Source organism: Cheilinus undulatus, linkage group 2, assembly GCF_018320785.1.
Source record: "Cheilinus undulatus linkage group 2, ASM1832078v1, whole genome shotgun sequence".
NCBI lineage: Eukaryota > Metazoa > Chordata > Actinopteri > Labriformes > Labridae > Cheilinus > Cheilinus undulatus.
Window position 1 is genome coordinate 1675703 of NC_054866.1, and position 14485 is coordinate 1690187.

At 38.2% G+C, this 14485-nt stretch overlaps 1 protein-coding gene across 3 annotated transcripts in view; it reads right to left on the bottom strand.

Moving 5' to 3' along the window:
• The window catches only part of LOC121518278 (vasodilator-stimulated phosphoprotein-like), a 76117-nt gene that overhangs the window by 24537 nt on the left and 37095 nt on the right, over positions 1–14485 (bottom strand). For 2 of the 3 annotated variants that reach the window (XM_041800508.1, XM_041800502.1), the window contains exon 2: positions 2407–2578. In XM_041800508.1, the coding sequence (XP_041656442.1) occupies positions 2407–2578 (172 nt within the window). Of the gene's footprint in view, positions 1–2406; positions 2579–7751; positions 7872–14485 lie in introns of those variants that run through there. The other variant, XM_041800518.1, reaches the window with a different exon arrangement.

Below are 14485 nucleotides of genomic sequence, written 5' to 3' on the forward strand. Positions count from 1 at the left end.
CCTATGATTTTTGGTGTACATATAGATCATCATCAGACCTACAAAAAAATCTAGTGGACCCATGCCAAAATCCCAACAGGAAGTCCACTAGCTTCATGTGAATGTTAATTTCATGGTTCTGGTTTAGTGCCCCCTACTGTAAGATGCCAGTAACACATTGAAACTTGAATGTCGAATCTTTTATTTTACATTATAAATAGTTCTTACTTGATCACTTCTGCATATCAACATCCACCTTTGTCATACTGCCACCTACTGTTGAGGGGCAGTACTGCCTCCTGTAAATAACAGTGTTGATTTGGACAACAAATTTTCATTAATACATTTTAATTGCAGAGGTCTCTATACAAACTTTGATCAGATTGATGATTTTTGCATACAGTTAGAAATAAGTTTAAAGTGATAGCCCTTTCAGAAACATGGTTGAAACAAGAGAAAGGTACTGATTTTCACATGGATGGTTATGATTAGGGATGCACCGATCCCCTTTTTTTCTTTTCCGATCCGATTCTGATAAATATGTACCGATGCGGATACTGATGATATACAGTGCTTGACAAGTTTATCAGACCACCACCCAAAGTAAGGTTTCTGCCACAGCTGCTTTAAATTAACAGCATTGGTAATTACCAAAATCATTTTTTATGTTTCTGCAATGGTTAATACACCAATATGTAGAAGTTCTTTAACACAAATGATATTTTTAATGCTAAAATACAATAATTATTGTTATCCATGAATTTTACAATTTACTGCATGGCTGATAGTGAAAAAAAAATCCTGAGCCTGAACTTTTTCCCGGGTGGGGGATGGATACATAGGAAGGCCAAGAGTGACAAAAGTACTGGATCTGACTGCAATATAGTAAAAGTTAATGGTCGCTAAATGACGTAACCGCCTAATTTGCATAATCAGCAGTATGCATTTAATTGTAATGGACGCTGCAGGAGAGAGGAAAAACATCATGAGAGAGAGAAAAAAAGTGAGTTAAAAGACCTTTAATATGTGTAGAACTACAAATGAATGTGCTTCTGTTGATTCTTGTTTTTATAACGTCACAGTTCCAACCCTCCTCCTTTATCTGGGCTTGGGACAGGCAAAAATGACTCTAGAGATACTCTGGCAGAGTTACTTTAATGTTTATTTTTAGTTTATTATTCTATTGACTGTTCTATTTTTTTAGAAAGTTAGTTTTCTTATGTTTCGTTTAGTTTAAGACCTTATCGTCCACTTAAAAGCCTACACCAAATCCCAGTGAAACATTAACATTTTTGACCATACCACTTATAATATGTTTATATATATATCTATTATAAAGTCTTCATTAACAATCTTAAATTGACCAAAAAGAAATAATAGTAAAAACAGTCATGGGGCCTTCACAGCGCCGTTAATTTTCAGTCTGGACATGGAGGCGTGAGCACCTCCTGCTATGACTGCAGCTGAGGGGGACGCTGCCCGAGGATCGGGATGCCTGTGAGTGCTGTTGGACGGGGAGGGGCCGCACAGCAGCACCTGCAGAGCAACAATGATGCGTGCTTTCACGTCAGAGACTCCAAAAGTCTCCAGTAACACCAGAAAAAGTCACTAGATTTGCTAGAGGGGTCATCCAGCTCCACTTTTGTCCAAGTCTTTCTCTTGAGTTAATTCATTATTTCGTCTGGAGTTCAGGTGAACCCAGCCTTCGCTATCTCCTCTGCAAGCTCAGCATCTAACATGCTCATCCTTGTTCTACTCTCCAGCTCCACCTGGAAGTGTGTACAAGTCATACAGTTTTCAGAGATAAAAACCCACCTTCATCGTTACGCACTTATTCATCAATGCAAATTCAAATTCAAAGGTTTCATTTCTGCTGCAAATGCACATCAGATTTAAGTACTGGTTCTCAGTTTCATGATCATTTTATTAGTATCGATAAAAAAAACCCCAATAGCGGTCGGTCCGTAATATTAAGTGTCGACCTTCATCTGATAATGTTTGTAAATGTCACCATTACAGCAGCTGATGAAAACCCCAGTCCTTGTGACTGTTGCTTTTAGTTAATCATTATTACCTCCAAACGTACTCCCCAGCCACATATTTAATGAGAAACTAAACTAATTCAAACAGCCATGGATGCACATGAAACTGTGATCTTATTCTTTTTTATCATTTTACTGGTTTGAACATAGACCTAAAAAAGTTACTCAAATATCCTTCTCTTTAACCTTTTGTTGCAATTCTGTAAGGATAACTCCTGCTGAGATATACAACTGTAAGAGTCAAATATTAATAGACACTGTAGACACTCCAGTATGAAGTACAGTAACTTCTACATTTGTCTGCAATAAAGTTTGCAGAGGGAAGTTTTTGATATTTTATAGTGTAGTGTCAGACACAAAGGAAACAGTGAACTTGCAGAACTACCTGCTGGTCTGTCTGCATCTTGCGTCCCACTATCCTAAAGGCATTGGTGGAAGGATTGTGGTAGATCTGAACTCTGCTGAAGGCCTGGGGACCAGCACCTGCTGGCAGCCACTTCTTATTCCCATCATCGTAGATCATCACAGTTGCTCGAGCCTGGCAAATACTTGACTCACTGGAAGAGACAAAACACATTAATGTGAGATTAGTTTTACTAATATGCAGGCCACGCAAAGGTTGAATCTAGAAAAAAAGATTTTTCACACATCTTTTTCTAATTTCTATGATTTTACGCTGCCTGTGTTTTTTGCGGGATATCTACTGTAAACAAAATGAGCTCCTTTAAGCAAGCAATGCAAACACTGGTGCTCAATAAAATCACCAATCTAAAAACACGTCATAAGGAACGTGTGGCGAAACATATGAGCTTTAATCACAGAATCATGCAAGCAGAATACACAAGTTGCAACACATCCAGGAATGCCTGCATGCAAGCCAGGTAACAGAGTAAGAGATTGCTGCATGCGCTTAAGAAACAGACTTCAAATGATATAATATGACGCTACAGCTTTAAAAAAACAAAATCAGAAAATAAAAAGAGATCAATAAGTGTGGCATATAAAAAAATCAGTTGTATTAAGTGATAATTGTTACTAAATGTTGAGACAAACAATGATACAGAGGAATAAAAATAGCTGTCTGTAGCTTTAATACTTGTCTATTCCCCTTCCTCTCTGTATTTACCCCATGTATTCTCAACTTGGTCCCTTAATCCATCTCATTACCCCCTCTCCCTCCATCTGTCCTGCCAGTGATACAATCTGCTGCTTCCTGTTCAACTGCACCAAAGCCACAACCCACTTCCTGCTGCCAGCAATACCTAATAAGGTCTCCCTCAGCCTGAGCAATCCTTATCCACACACTCAAAGGTTCAAACATTTCCTGAAAGTAGAATATGTATGTACTGTGTGTGTGTGTGTGTGGGTGTGTGTGTGTGTGTGTGTATATATATATATATATATATATATATATATATATATTTACACACACAGTGCTTAACAAATTTATTAGACCATCACCCAAAGTAAGGTTTCTGCCACAGCTGCCCTAAATTAACAGCATTGGTAATTACCAAAATCATTTTTTTTATGTTTCTGCAATGGCTAATACACCAATATGTAGAGGCTCTTTAACCCAAATGATATTTTTAATGCTAAAATAGAATTATTATTGTTATCCATGAATTTTACAATTTACTGATTTACAAAAAAACTGAAAAATAGTAAAGCACATTGTTATTTCTTGATGAATATGTCAAATTATAGTTATTTACTGTCATTCCTGAACAGAAAAATTTGTTTTATTGGTTGAATGTTATGCTTGGTTCGTTTGTGACTTCTCAGAGAAGCCCAGTGAGCTGGCTCAAATTTGGGTGAATTCAGTTTGAAATTCCTCATTCCTGTTCAAAATGGTAAAACATGGAGATTTGACTGAAAATGAAAGAGTCCGCATTAAAGCACTTCTTGATGCTGGATGGTCTCTGAGACAGATATGACAGGTGGTCTAATAAATTTGTTAAGCACTGTACATACTTTCTATTTAACCTGAAAAATAACAACTCTTTTCAAAGAAACAATGATCTTTTTTTTTAATAATTTATGCAGTATGTAGCCTTCATAAAAATGGAAATCCCTTTTGTTAAAAAAATAATTTAAATGTAGGCCTGGGTGATATGGCCTAAAAATCATATCACAGCATTTTTCTTGCCTTTGACGATAACGGTACTATATCATGGTATTACAAAATTAAAAAGAGATAATGCTTTTTAATCCAAATTCAAGTGTTATTTAGGGGTGACCCGGAATAGTCAGTGATAAAACAATTTGATTCAGAGGAGTCTAATTTGACTATGAACCTCATAGTTGAATGTTGTTATGTAACCAAGATCATACCATTCTGACTACATGGGGCTGCCCATGGCTGCTAAGCCTGAGTTTCCATTAGCCGGCATTTGCCGGTCATTGGCCGGTAAAAAGGGCAGAAGTCTGGCAGATAAAAACATAACTGGTCTAGGGCTGCAACAAATGATTATTTTTTATGTCGACTAATCTAACGATTATTTTTATGGTTAGTTGACTAATTGTGGCTATTTGGCATACTATTTTGGATCCCCGTTTTACCTTGCCTTCTTATGCATGCACACCTGTGAAAACTTAATGGTTCAGCAAATTGACATGACATGTCAAGTTGCTACATCATCAAGGTTTGTTTTTCCTCTAATATAAAAGTACTGAACTGATAACTAAAGTAAACTTCACACTAAATAGCGTTACTGAAAAAACCGTTACCCTTGCAAATATCAAAGATGGTTTTCCGACTGATTAACCTACAGCACCAATGTTATAAGTAGGCTACTGGAATTAATCCTCGTGCCTTTCAGTTTCTGTGAATAATGTAAACAGTGGGAGCGATACTGTCCCCACCACTTCCTGTGGTGAACTGCAAGTACAGATGAGTCCTTACCGGCCGGTACTAGACTTTACCAATATAAAAAACAATAATACGACACGTCAACACTTGAATTCCTGCGTCGACAAATTTTTATAGTCGACACAAACCATTATGTCAATGAATTGTTACAGCCCTAAACTGGTCAAAATGTCCGGCAGAAAACATGCCAATGACCAGATAAGTAAATACTGAATACTGGCATATTATAATTGGTGTAACCTAGAAGAAATGTTGCGAGAATACGTTAATATAAACTAAAAGTTGCCTAATCTTACTGCATCTACTGTCCTGCGGTGCTGGGGTTGTTCACCTCCTCAGACAGCAAGCACATGGCTAATTATGAATGCACGATGACGTCAAAGCAAATCTCTCTGCACGTGCTCAGTACTGCTGGAGACTATGCAGGGAAAGTTTGACCAGAGCTTTCTCATAAAGCAGAATTTTAATCTCAGTGAGGTTTTCCTGGTTAACCAAAGGCTTAATATCATCAGCGGTATGGAGGGATTTTGAGTTAGTCATCGCTGCGAGTAATAAAGAGGCCGAAACAAAGGGAACTGTATAGCTTAGCGTCGTAAACACCAATGCAGCAGAGAGAGAGAGGCCTACGCCAAGCAGAGTTGTAGTGGACTTCGATAAACTACTTATGACCAATCCTCAGATAAAGTTGGATTGTAGTCAACACAGAATCACATCGTGCAAAACGGCATGGACCGCTTGGAGCTCATAATGAAGGCTCTGTCTCTCTTCCTCGTACGTAGCTGGTTGTTAAGGCTGGGATGTCCTGGCTAATTAGCAGAAGTAGTCTTGGATAAGCTGTTAATGAGAGGAGGACTGGACCGGACCGGACTATCTGCTGTGGAGCTTTTGTCTTTTCGGGACTAGTCCAAATAAACCAGGATGGTTGGATTTCCAGCTTTAGCAGAGGTTACAGTTATATCGTCATGAGGACTGATATTAGCAGCTAACAGACTCATTTTTCATTTGAAATGTAGAGTTCTAACGCAGTGTCCAGTTAACAGAGCACTGGGGAGTTATGTTTGGATGCTTCGTTGTTGTCACTGGAGGATGGTATTTGGCTGGTGGAAGCTGCAAAGTTATGGTAGTGGCCAAAGTGCTAACAGGCTAACGGTGCTAATGTGAAGCTAACTGTTGTTGTTTATGAGTTTAGCGTGGGCGTATATTGTGTAACTGACTGCGTCTGTAAGGAAAAGTGTGCAGCTTTCATTTTGATACTTTAAACCACTTACACAAAGAAAAATAAGAGAATGTCTGTGTGCAGTCATTTCTAGGGTCTTATCATGTGTACATGTCTACCAGTCTGTAATAACAGGGTAATAATTACTCAGGTTTACTGTTGGCTTGGTTTCTGCTGTCTCAGTTTTGGGTCAGGTCTGAAAATAAAAATGTGCCCACCTCCTGTTTAGCACAGACTTGTATGTATTGATGTATCACAGAATACCAGATTTATGCGTTTTGCTGCTGTTAATGCAGCAAAATAATGTTAAAGCAAATGTCCGGTAATTGTTCTAAATGGCTGGAATTCTTGAGGACTGACGGTCATTTTGATCAGGGACAAAAAAGTCTAGCGGAAACGCTGTTCTGACTATTAGTTGACTAAAGGCGAAATCTGATGAATCAGATTCGCTTATGAAAATCCTTAGTCAAAGACACTTCTCATGTTATTAACCCCCCTCTCCTCTTAAAACAAGCCTTTGATGGCATACTCAATTTATCTCTAAGTATAGGAACACAGAAAACATGTTTTGTTTCTTTTAAGTCTCTCTAGGTTTACTTCTAACTGCAATCCTTATTTCACATTTCATCTCTAACCTGATGAGTGTGTTAAACTGCTAATGAGTTGAACATGCTTCCCAGTGAAGGCGTTCACAATGAAAGCGTTTCAGAAAAATAGCAGCAGCGGACTTTTATTTTGAAGAGCTTGACGGAAGTATTGTGTTTAGCATTGGGTTAGCTTAGCTTTGGCTGCCGTACCGGAGAATACGGCAAGTTTACAGCAGCTTTTCTGACCTCATTTTACATCGCAGCCTGGATCTTTGACTCACTGTGGACTTAGAAAAGAAAGTCACAAGTTAAAATATACTTTTAAATGGTTGTTTATGCCATTGTAAGAGAAAGAGCTGCAGCGCTGGGCTCTGAGACCAGCCAAAGCAGTTCTTTGAGAGGAAAAAACACGTGTTTTTGCCTGCTAACTGTGCCTAGTTACAGCAGAAAAAGTCCTTGACATTCGGTTAGTTACCTGGCTACACGTAATGCTAGAGCTAAACGCGCTATTGACTAGACTCAGTCTGAGCTGTGTGTCACAACTCACTCTCTCCATCGACCACCTCTACGTAGCACCGTTTTTTTAGCCAGCTCCTCCTGCTCCGTGGTCTCTGTGCTTGAAGCCACTGTCACACTGAGGCAGATACGATGACATCATCAACAAGCGTTATCGCGATTGGCCGTAGAGTCCAAATCTCTACCGTTGGCCAAATTTATATCATTTATACCGTCTACCACATATACCACGCATCCCTAATTAAATGGGTTTAAAATTGCAAAAATTGGGTTAATAATGGCATAAAATGGTGGAAAAAGAAGTTAAATTGGATTTTAAAAGTGGGAGGAATGGGTTAGAGCTCACGTGGCACAGATCCGTTGTGCCTTTCTAATCATGTCTTCCAAGCATTCGTAGCTCTTACAGAACATTTTCTAGTGTGCCCGGAACTTGGCTGACTTTCCAGAGTCTCTGAGGACAGTGTTGTCCTATACAACAATACGTGACACAGTTTATAAAAACGGTGATAACTTTTGAACCGTAAGTCATAGAAACTTACTCTTTTTTTCCTCTGAAAGCTGACCGTTTCGTTGTTCGTCTCCTCTCTCTGTAGCTCTAAAAGATGCCGTTGTAGCGAGCCCAGAACTTTGGTGACTTTTTGGGATCTTTGGAGATGAAATCAACAGCGTTACGTCCAATAATAAGAATCTTTTTATCCATTTTTGATCATGTACTTCGACTTTCTTCAGTGAGAAGCCATATGTGTTTGACATGCAAATTATAGTGGGAGTTGTAGTCGACCAGTCTCTACTGCTTAGAGGAGTAGAGATGCAGGAGTAGAGAATAAACATGTCCACCATTATCTAATAAAAACTACACCTCTTTCCACATTATTATGCAAATGACATTGTTCTCTTATTTACCTAAATATTAATGCAAATGACAGAATATTTTTCAAGTCATCAGCCATTAGAGCATAATTCAAATGTTTTTGAACAAACTTCATAATGATAACTGCTATTTTTTTTTTTTATTAAAAACCTCAAAATGCACTATTCCACATTACTATGCACAACAGAGTTTTGAAAGATTTTATTGGTTGTAAAGAAATGAAAATGGTCATTTGTTGAATCTGCAGCATTTAGGAGGTCATATTTACTGAAATCAAAGCTATTTCAATCAAAAACATCTTAACAGGCCAAGTTCCATGTTAACATAGGAGCCCTTCTTTGATATCACCTTCACTATTCTTGCATCCATTGAACTTGTGAGTTTCTGGAGAGTTTCTGCTAGAATTTCTTTGCAGAATGTCAGAATATCCTCCCAGAGCTGCTGTTTTGATGTGAACTGCCTCCCACCCTCATAGATCTTTAGCTTTTGAGGATGCTCCAAAGGTTCTCAACAGGGTTGAGGTCAGGGGAGGATGGGGGCCACACCATGAGTTTCTTTCCTTAGCATGCCCATAGCAGCCAATGACACTAGGGATGGGCATTTGGAAGAAACCTGCCAACTTGAGCATCGTTATTGTTAACAATCAATTCACTGATTAATCTTATGTATGTATAAAAACAAACATACATGGGCATATATAACACAGTGTTTCCGCTAGACATTTTTGTCCCTGGTCAAAATGACCAGCAGTCTTCAAGAATTCCAGCCATTTAGAACAACTATCAGACATTTGCTTTAACATTATTTTGCTGCATTAACAGCAGCAAAACGCATAAATCTGATATTCTGTGATACATCAATACATACAAGTCTGTGCTAAACAGGAGAGAGGACACATTTTTATTTTCAGACCTGACCCAAAACTGAGACAGCAGAAACCAAGCCAACAGTAAACCTGAGTAATTATTACCCTGTTATTACAGACTGGTAGACATGTACACATGATTAGACCCTAGAAATGGCTGCACACCACATTCTCTTATTTTTCTTTGTGTAAGTGGTTACAGACGCAGTCAGTTACACAATATACGCCCACGTTAAACTCATAAACAACAACAGTTAGCTTCACATTAGCACCGTTAGTTGTTGTCCTCCATTGACAACAACGAAGCATTCAAACACAGCGCTCTCTTAACTGGACACTGGGTTAAAACTCCGCATTTCAACTAATAAATGAGTCTTACTGTTAGCTGCTAATATCAGTCCTCATGACGATATAACTGTAACCTCTGCTAAAGCTGGAAATCCAACCATCCTGGTTTATTTGGACTAGTCCTGAAAAGACAAAAGCTCCACAGCAGATAGTCCGGTCCGGTCCAGTCCTCCTCTTATTAACAGCTTATCCAAGACTACTTCTGCTACATATCCAGGACATCCTGAGCCTTAACAACCAGCTACGTACGAGGAGGAGAGATGGAGCCTTCGTTATCAGCTCCAGTGGTCTCTGTTGTTGTGTGTTGACTACAATCCAACTTTATCTCACTTTATCTCACTTAGATTAAAATTCTGCTTTCCGAGAATGTTGTGGACAAACTTTTCCAATATAGTCCCCAGCAGAACTGCGCATGCTTAGAGAGAGGGCTTGGGTTTTACGTCATCGTGCATACATAATTAGCCATGTGCTTGCCGTCTGAGGAGATAAACAACCCCAGCACCGCAGGACAGTAGATGTAGTAAGATTAGGCTACTTTTAGTTTATATTAACGCATTCTCGCAACATATCTTCTAGGTTACACAAAATATAATCTAAAAGTATTCAGTATTTACTTATCTGGTCATTGGCATGTTTTCTGCCGGACATTTTGACCGGTTATTTTTTTATCTGCCAGACTTCCCTATATAACAAAAACTGGTTACTAATGAGTGTGTTTCTCAATGATTCTCTAAACTGAAATAGTCCCACACCACACTTCGCTTCACTCTCTTAATTTAGCATTTCGGCAAATTGAGATAATGCATTGTGCTGCTCAAGTACTTCTTGTGTTTGCCCTCTCCCTCTCCCCTTAAGCTAAATCGCCCCCTGATGGGTGAGATGTTTCATTGCTTTTGTTAAAACCCACTCACATTGTCATGACGGTAGATATTGTTGTGCAGTGCAGAGTAAGACGTGTTTAGTCTCTTTATTAAATGCCAACATCAGATCGACTGAATTCTCCTTGATCGACCGAATTCTTAACGACCAATTAATAGATCATCAATTAATTGTTCCCATCCCTAAATGACACAGAGGTATTCTTTGCAGCATGAGATGGTTCATTGTCAAGCATGAAGATCATTTTGCTACAGAAGGAACTGTTCTTCTTTTTGTACCATGGAAGAAAGTGGTCAGTCAGAAACTCTAGATACTTTGCTGAGGTCATTTTCACACCTTCAGGAACCCTAAAGGGGCCGACCAGCTCTCTCCTCATGAATTCGGCCCAGAACATGACTCCGCTCCCTCCTTGCTGACGTCACAGCCTTGTTGGGACATGGTGGCCATCCACCAACCATCCACTACTCCTCCATCTGGACCATCCAGGGTTGCACGGCACTCATCAGTCAACAAGACTGTTTGAAAATGAGTCTTCATGTATTTCTGGGCCCACTGCAACCGTTTCTGCTTGTGAGCATTGGTTAGGGGGGGCTGAATAGTAGGTTTATACACGACTGCAAGCCTCTGGAGGATCCTACACCTTGAGGTTGGTGGGACTCCAGAGTCACCAGCAGCTTCAAATACCTGTTTGCTGCTTTGTAATGGTATTTTAGCATCTGCTCTCTTAATCTGATGTATTTGTCTGTCAGAAACCTTCCTCATTATGCCTTTAACTGCAGGAACCCGTCTGTGCTCTGAATCAGAAACATTTCAGTAGATATGACCTCCTAATGGCGCAAATTCAAAAAATGACCATTATCAGTTCTTTACAACCTAAAAAATCCTTTAAAACTCTGTTGTGCTTAAAAATGTGGAACAGTGCATCTTGAGGTTTTTATTTTTAAAAAAATAATGGTTATTATGTTTGTTTGTTAAAAAACATTTGAATTATGCTCTAAGGGCTGATGACTTGAAAAATATTCTGTCATTTGCATTAATATTTAGGAAAATAAGAGAAAAAGGTCGTTTGCATAACAATGTGGAAAGCGGTGTATTATACAGCGTTTTAACGTCGTCTAAGTTGCATCTTTGTGAAATAAACAAAGATAACATAAATATAAGAATTTGTGTTCATGTACAGTTTATATTCAGTGTACATCAATGTTCTTATTTCATATATCAGCCGTTAAATCAGTTATCGGCTTTTTTTAGCCCCCAGTATCAGTATCGGCATCAGCCCCAAAAATCCTATATTGGTCGGGCTCCAGTTAGAAGTGGCAAAAATGAGATCAAAATTAAAAAAGGCAAAAAACGTCATAAATAACGGTATAAGGGAGTTACAAAGTGGCTGAAAAGGCTTCAAATGGGTGGAAATTTGGTGGAATGGGATGAAAAATTGATATAAACTGGCAAAAAGTTTTAACTGAGAAAGAATAAATGGCAGATATTGGCAGAAATTTGTTAAATTGGCATATTAGTGAAATGGAATGATTTGGAATTTCCTCTTGTGGGACTAAAAAGGAATATCTTGTCTTATTGTAATCTTAATGTGGCTAAAATGGAAAAAATTGGGTGTAAAAAGTCATAAAATGGGGTTAAAAGTGGCAATAATGGGTCAACAGTGGCAACATAGCCTTAGGTGGCAAGAATTGGTTTACACTGTAAAAAAAGATACACCATAACTAATCAATAAAACTGAGGCAACAGATTGCAAACAATATGTTTATCTAGATCTAGATATATTTTTTGTGTTGACTGAACTTAACATTTTTAAGTAAACACAGATGAATAATACAGATAAGTTTAACTTAATAATTTTGTGTAGAAGGTGCTAATTTTTTTTAAGAAAAGCCAACTAAACCTAGCTTAACCAGACTCAAATGAATGGAGTTGAATTAACTCAATTTTATCAATTTTAGCAGTTGCACAAAAGAAATTTGCCTCAATTCCACATATGTTTTTTAAGTTGACTCAACTTATTATTTTGAAGTAATTCCAAATTAATTTATTTATAGTTCTAGCTCAACAAATTAGAGGTATATTTATCATCATAGGTAACTGCTTATCTTATAATGTTAAATAGTACTCAATGATAAAGGTTTTTTTATGTTATCATTTCACCCAAGGTGGATTAACTTACGCAATCATTTACAGCAGTGACTGCTGGCGATCTACTGAGCCAGTAGCTTGAGTTTCACCAATGTCACTCTGCCATTCAATAGTCATTAACATTTACAACAGTTAGATCGCCCCCTATAGGTGGGACCTCTTTAATTGAGAGGGCAACTTCACTCATGGTGCATTCTGTTTAATTATTTTATCTAACCTTTATTTAACCAGAAGAAAACCTCATTGAGATTAAAAATCTCTCTTTCAAGGGTGTCCTCACCAAGATAGCAGCAAACTGCGTGCATACAGGTTTAGTGCCCAAAGGCATTCTGGGAAAACTGCAGATTTGTCATAACTCAAATAATTTGAGTAATAACCAAGTGTTGGCTACGTCTTGATATCTATGGCTATAACCTTATAAAAACAGCTATATGTGTTCAAAAAATACTTAGAACAGAAACTCATTTAACTTCCTGACACAAGCTTCACCACCAAAAACAGTAAATCCCAAACAGGTGGGTAACTGCAGCGCTGTAAATGTCCTTGGAAAAGTGTAAATCCCAACCAGGAAAGAACAAAATGGCAGTTTCTCCCTGCACATGCTCAGACAGGGTAGTATGTGGTTCTCATTTGAACACAATTTTTTTATGTTCCTGGTACACATTTAAATCAACTAGCCTGAACACATTTTTAAGATTACTTTTACATAATTAAAATCACTTTAGTTTAACACATTTTTTTTACATTATTTTAACACATTTCAAACCAACTTATTTGAACAAAGTTTTATTATGTTACTTTTACACAATTAAAATCAATTCATTTGAAATGGAGACAGCACATTTTGAAATTAGTCAAAAAATATAAGCAGGATTAAATTGTACATTCAAATTAGTGAAACAAACTTAATAATTATATGTTATGAATACTAAGAGTCAAAATCTGTTTTTACAGTGTAGAAGTGGCAAAAACAGAAAGAAAATATGCAAATATAAGTTTTTAACTGGCCTAAAAGTATTAAAATTGGTGGGTGAAAATGATGAAAATGGGTTAACATTTAGCTACATTTGTGTAAAGTGGCAAAAGTGTAATTTAAAAAATATTCTTAGTTTTTTTAGGGAATCTGGAGACCCCTTCTCAGGGTCTCGCGACCCCAAAGGGGGTCCCGATCCCAAGGTTGGGAATCACTGACCTGGAGAGCACCTACCTCTAGTGTAACACCTGTGTAAAAGTAAAAAGACCAATAAGCTCATTTCTAAGAGTATCAAACCGATTTGTGTTACCTTTACTGGTCCAAGGCTCCATGGATCAATGCACTCATTCCTTTTACTTAAAGCTTTGGTATCTGATTCATTCTATGTGCTGAACTCAATCAACTGGGTGTACCATACATATACTATAAAACACTCAAAGCCATTTTGTGACTGGACAGTGTTTGGTACTGGATCAAAGGGGGACTTAACACCAGCACTCACACTGGTACTAGCTTTGGATGGGGTGGAGCCTGCCAAGTGAACAATGACTTGGGAGGCTTTCTCTTTGACAAAAATGGGTCTTGGGGTTTGAGTCATTAACCTTTAAAAAACTCTACTAAAGGGTTTTCTCGACACAACAGACAACTTCAGCAAAGGAAATGATCATTACAGTGCTGTGCACATTGCAAATGATTTTTTAAACCCCTCTCACAACTGAACCCAGACTGTCTTTACTTGCTGCTTCTACAGTTGGGAGTTCAGTACAGAGTGAGATTTCATCTATCTGTTATTAGACTGCAAGGGAGGGGTTAACAGGAAATCACAGAGTGCAGCCTGGAAAAATGCTCTCTTGGAGATGTCTGTATATGGCTGTGATCTGAGAGCTATTCCCCAAATGTGCTGGCAAGTACAGTCAGGCCCAGTGGATCTGAGCCTTCTGCCCCACTCCTTCATTTACCTGACCCTCCCACAACCTTCCTTTGCAACTTTTCTCTGCTTTCCTTAACAGTCTCCCTCAGTCATGTCATTTAAGAGCAGTACCTGCTGGAACTTGCTTCTTGTTGGAATTCATGCTCTGTGTAATGGATTACATACACTCCTAAAACTAAAATCTAAGGAGGAATATCCATCTAACATCTGGTCACAAATATCTACTTATCTTGAGCCACATTTGGTAGAAAGGTCTAG